Raw genomic sequence first — 4444 nt, forward strand, 5'->3', positions numbered from 1 at the left:
TCTTAATTTCCATCATCATATGTCCATAGGCTGAACGATTAAGCGAATCGTCCGTCAAAGCAGCAATGGCCACTGAATTTGCTGATTGGATTACTATTGGAAGTTCGGGGTGTTGAAAGCCCATTGATAACCCCTCCAGGATGGCACTGATCTCCGCCTCAAGAGCATCCTTACAATGAAACAGATGTCTGTGCGCAGAGAAGATTACAGAGCCATCGGAATTTCGGAGGACCATTCCAGTACCCGTGTGACTATTTCCTGTTATGTATGAGCCATCAACCGACAGCGCCGTCCAACCCGAGGGTGGATTGGGCCACATCTTCTTTGGCACTTGAGCTGGTGGCTGCCTGGTAGATACCTCCTCAACTGTGGACTTGCCTTTAATAACATCCTCAACACTGAGCCGTTGTGACTGATTATAAGATGCCAGATAACTGCACAAGTATGAACGAGAAACATGCAATGGTGGAGCAGCTTTACCATGGACTAGGTCATTTTTTTTTCCACGTTTTTTACTTGCCTATTCTGAAAAAAATAAAAATAAAATCGGTATTTTTTGCTCGGGATAGGTATTTCTCGTGGGGTGGCAAGAAATGTGGTTACCGCCCGGTATCCGTTTTTCTTGGGCGGTGCCCAAAACCATGGTATCTAGCACCAAGTTTTTTCGGGCGGAGGGAGTATCTCTATAACATTTCAAAAAAAGAAGTATCTCTATATGATTTGACTCATATAATTGATCTGACCAAGAAAAACAACGCATGGTCGACACTGTAAAACATGTACTAACACCACAAAGAAAGATTTTCTTTATGCAAAACAACTACTACTTGATTGATTGCTGCCAGAATTGACTAATATACATTCACCCAGAAACAAATTGACTAATGTACATTCACCCAGCCACAATATAAAAAGGGAGAGGCTGAACCAGCCAAAACTCTGAACTTGTTCAGTTCCAAAAACAAAACTCTGATAAATCAGTAAGAAGCATGCTTGAATGGATGTGTAAGCAGCATGCTTCCGTAACCGATCTCAAAGGATCCAGCTGCAGTTTCGCTATGATAAATCAGTAGGTCTTCCTCTGAGGATCCTGGAATGGTACGAAGCCCTGAACCAGAACGTAACTTCTCTTCGTGCATTATGGAGTTGAGATCCTCTACAAGCGTTTCCAGCGATGACGGCTTACGACGACGAGCGACACAAGTCCTTTTTCTTGATGGTACCAGTGACTCCCAAGCATGTGATTGCGCTGAACCTAAATTTTAATGATACAAGAAAACCCACCATCAACATATCTAACAGCAGTTGTAATACAAACTGATGTTTATGATGTGGTAAACTGATAATAGTAATAACACTGTAACAAAGGAATGGGTTGCTTAAAAATGGCTCCTGACAACAAGGGTAGTACCTGAATAGAATGTTTACAGAAAACATGTTTATATACAGAAAAAAATAGAATGTTTACAGAAAAGAACCTGAATATGACACCGCTGATCCAAAACCAGATGGATTGCTAAAAGTGTCAGCAGCATCCCCTGTCTTCCCCAAGTTGTGATCAGAAGATGGTTGTTTCTTCACTATTCTGCGGACGACGGGCTTTTTCTTGGGTTGTCTCCTCTCCGCTTCAGCATCTTGGGGACGACGTGTTGGTGTGTAGTTCTCCAATGTACCCTTTTTCCTCCATCTTGTCCCACACGCATTGCAGAGCACCGGCTTCTCGGGTGGCCCGTTTCGCCAGATAGGGCTGCCTGTATCAGCAGCAGTTACCATGAGCAACAAGAAGCAGAGTACAAAACTGTTAGTACCTACTGTTAGCAATGTGCATACAGATGATGATGACAGTCTCTGAATAAGTGTTATCAGTAACATAGTGCAGACAGTAGTTTCAGATGACAGTCTCTGAATAACTGTTAGCAAGGTGCTGTCCTACCTACAAACATTAGTTGCTGCGAGTGTCAACTCTGAATAACTGCAGCAGTTTCAGTTTCAGTGACACGGGTCTGTCTGAATGTTGAGAAATTAGTACAGGCTTGAAAGCGGGCGCAGAGTTGTCTTGGCGTTTGGGGAGAATTCGGCAAACCCTCGAACTAGATTAGAATAAGCAACAAACCCTTGAAGAAGAAGTACAAGAATTGGGCAAGATTTGATTTGGGGTTTCATCCGCTTCCTTGGAAACCAGATGCAGAGAAACACAAAAGGGAAGAAACCAGATGCAGATGCTTACCCATGATTCCGCAGTGGCAGCACGGCCCCTCCTTCTTCACCATGGCAGCGGAAGCAAAGCAACGACGAGCAAATTCAACAACGAATCTAGCTAGTATGTAGTATATTTCAGATCCACAAGTGAAAAAATTCTCTTCTCGGTCGGCGCTCGTCTGTATTTCTACTCGCTCTGCTCTTCTGTTTCTCTCCGGTCTTTCTTTAGAGAGAGAGAGAGATGGGAGAGGGCAGAGGATAGAGAGGGGAGAAGTAATGGAGGAAGGAGGAGGAGATGCAATTTTTCTCACTAATAAGACACACAATACCATACAAGAATGACAAATTGGGCAACATTAAATAAAGTAGGAAAAGAGGATGAGGAGAGGCTCTTTTCAATTTAACCCTCCCAACGCTTTCTTTTTCTAATTATCTGCCACTATCATTAAATTCAAAAGAAAATCACCATTATACATAGTATTCTTTGACTTCAGAGCATGTTTCAATTTCGATTTGGGGGACAACCATGGAGCCTCGGAGGCCGCCACCGGAGAGGGGAGGTCGCCGATGAGGGCTACGACGGATCAGAGCGACAAGGGATAAAGCGGCAGCTGCAGGCGTGTGGCCTCTAAGAAGCGCGGGAAAGTTTAGACCTATACATTTTAAACGCGGCATCAATAAATACAAAAGCGACTTGAAACGTCAAAGAGAACTAAGAGCGCGGGAAATTTAAAAGAGGTATGATGACGTTATCACAATTGAGCCTATGTGACATGGCATGATTTACCCTAAAAAGGAAGCTCGCGGAGCGGAGTTACTCGCATGAGCTCTCCGGCGACTCCCACCTCCCCCGCCTCCACCTACCACCCTCCACGACGTAATCTCACAGGAGACCACATCGCTCCCTTCCCTGACATTATACCCCGCGCTCTTAGCGGTTCTCCTTCCCCATTATCGCCCCCTATCTCGGGCACGGCAGGAGGGACGGGAAGCTTGGAGTTCCGCTAATCCTCAATTTTCATCGGGGTGGGGGGGCAGCCCTGGAGCCCCCAAGGCTGCTGACAGTGAGGGAGATCACCGGCGAGGTACAACGGATGAGATCGACAAGGTATAAAGCGAAGGCTGCACTCTAAGAAGTGCGGGAAAGTTTAAACATGTACATTTCAAAACACATCATGGATTAATACAAAGTGACTTGAAACATCACAAAGAACTAAGACGCGGGAAAATTTTAAACAAGTATGATGACATTATCACGATCGAGCCTATTTGGTGTGTTAAGATTTACCTAAAATGGAGATAGAGGAGCGGAGTTACTCAGATGAGTGCTCACGTGACTTGTCTCTCCCCCGCGTCCACCTACTACCCTCCACGGTGTGACCTCATCGGGGACCACACAGCTCCCTTTTCCGACATTCTACCCCGCTCTTAGTGGTTCTCCTTCCCTATTATCAGCCCCTATCCCGGGCACGGGGGGCTCAGAGTTCGGCTAATCCTCAATTTCAATCTAGGTGTCAACTATCGAGCCTCTGAGGTCGTTGACGGTGCGGGAGGACGCCGACGAGCTACAGCGGATGAGAGAGCCAAGGTATAAAGCGGCGCTTGCAGATGTATGGCCTCTAAGAGGCGTGAGGAAGTTTAAAAAACGCATCATCAGCTAATACAAAGCGACTTGAAACACCACAAAGAACTAAGAGCGCGGTAAAATTTAAGCAGTTATGATGACGTTATCACAATCGAGCCTATGTTGTGTGGCATGATTTACCCTAAAAAAAGGAGCTAGTGGAGCGGAGTTACTCACAGAGCGCTCCCGCGACTCACCTCTCCCCTGCCTCCACCTACCACCCTCCGCGATGTGACATCATCTAAGATCACACCGATCCCTGTCCCAGCATTGTACCCCGCACTCTTAGCGGTTCCCCTTCTTCGATATCGGCCCCTATTTCGAGCATGGAGGGAAGGGTGGGAAGCTCTGATCGGCTAATCCTCAATTTTGATATGGGGGACAACCATGGAATCTCGGAGTCCGCTTACGAAGAGGGAGGTCGCCGACGAGCTACGACCGATGAGAGCGCCAAGGACAAAGCGGCGGCTGTGTCCGCCCAAGGAGAGGCGCAAGCTTGCAGTGCGGACCTGTGTGAAAACAAACGTCGAGGAGAGGATTCAGATGATTCTGAACGGGAGTGCAATTATAGAAGAGGTGATATTTGTATGTTGTTGGGTAATGACAAAGGCATCTTCCATA

The 4444-nt window shown here is 46.4% G+C and overlaps 1 protein-coding gene across 1 annotated transcript; it reads right to left on the reverse strand.

The window, feature by feature from the left end:
- Positions 1–828: 828 nt before the first annotated feature.
- LOC123043003 (GATA transcription factor 26) lies at positions 829–2500 on the reverse strand. Its single transcript, XM_044465328.1, has 3 exons — positions 2228–2500; positions 1479–1751; positions 829–1255 (listed from the first exon to the last, which is right to left on the reverse strand). The coding sequence occupies exons 1-3, from the start codon at positions 2268–2270 to the stop codon at positions 978–980; spliced, it is 594 nt and encodes a 197-aa protein (XP_044321263.1). The 5' UTR covers positions 2271–2500; the 3' UTR covers positions 829–977.
- Positions 2501–4444: the final 1944 nt, after the last annotated feature.

This window comes from Triticum aestivum, chromosome 2B, assembly GCF_018294505.1.
Source record: "Triticum aestivum cultivar Chinese Spring chromosome 2B, IWGSC CS RefSeq v2.1, whole genome shotgun sequence".
NCBI classification, from domain to species: domain Eukaryota; kingdom Viridiplantae; phylum Streptophyta; class Magnoliopsida; order Poales; family Poaceae; genus Triticum; species Triticum aestivum.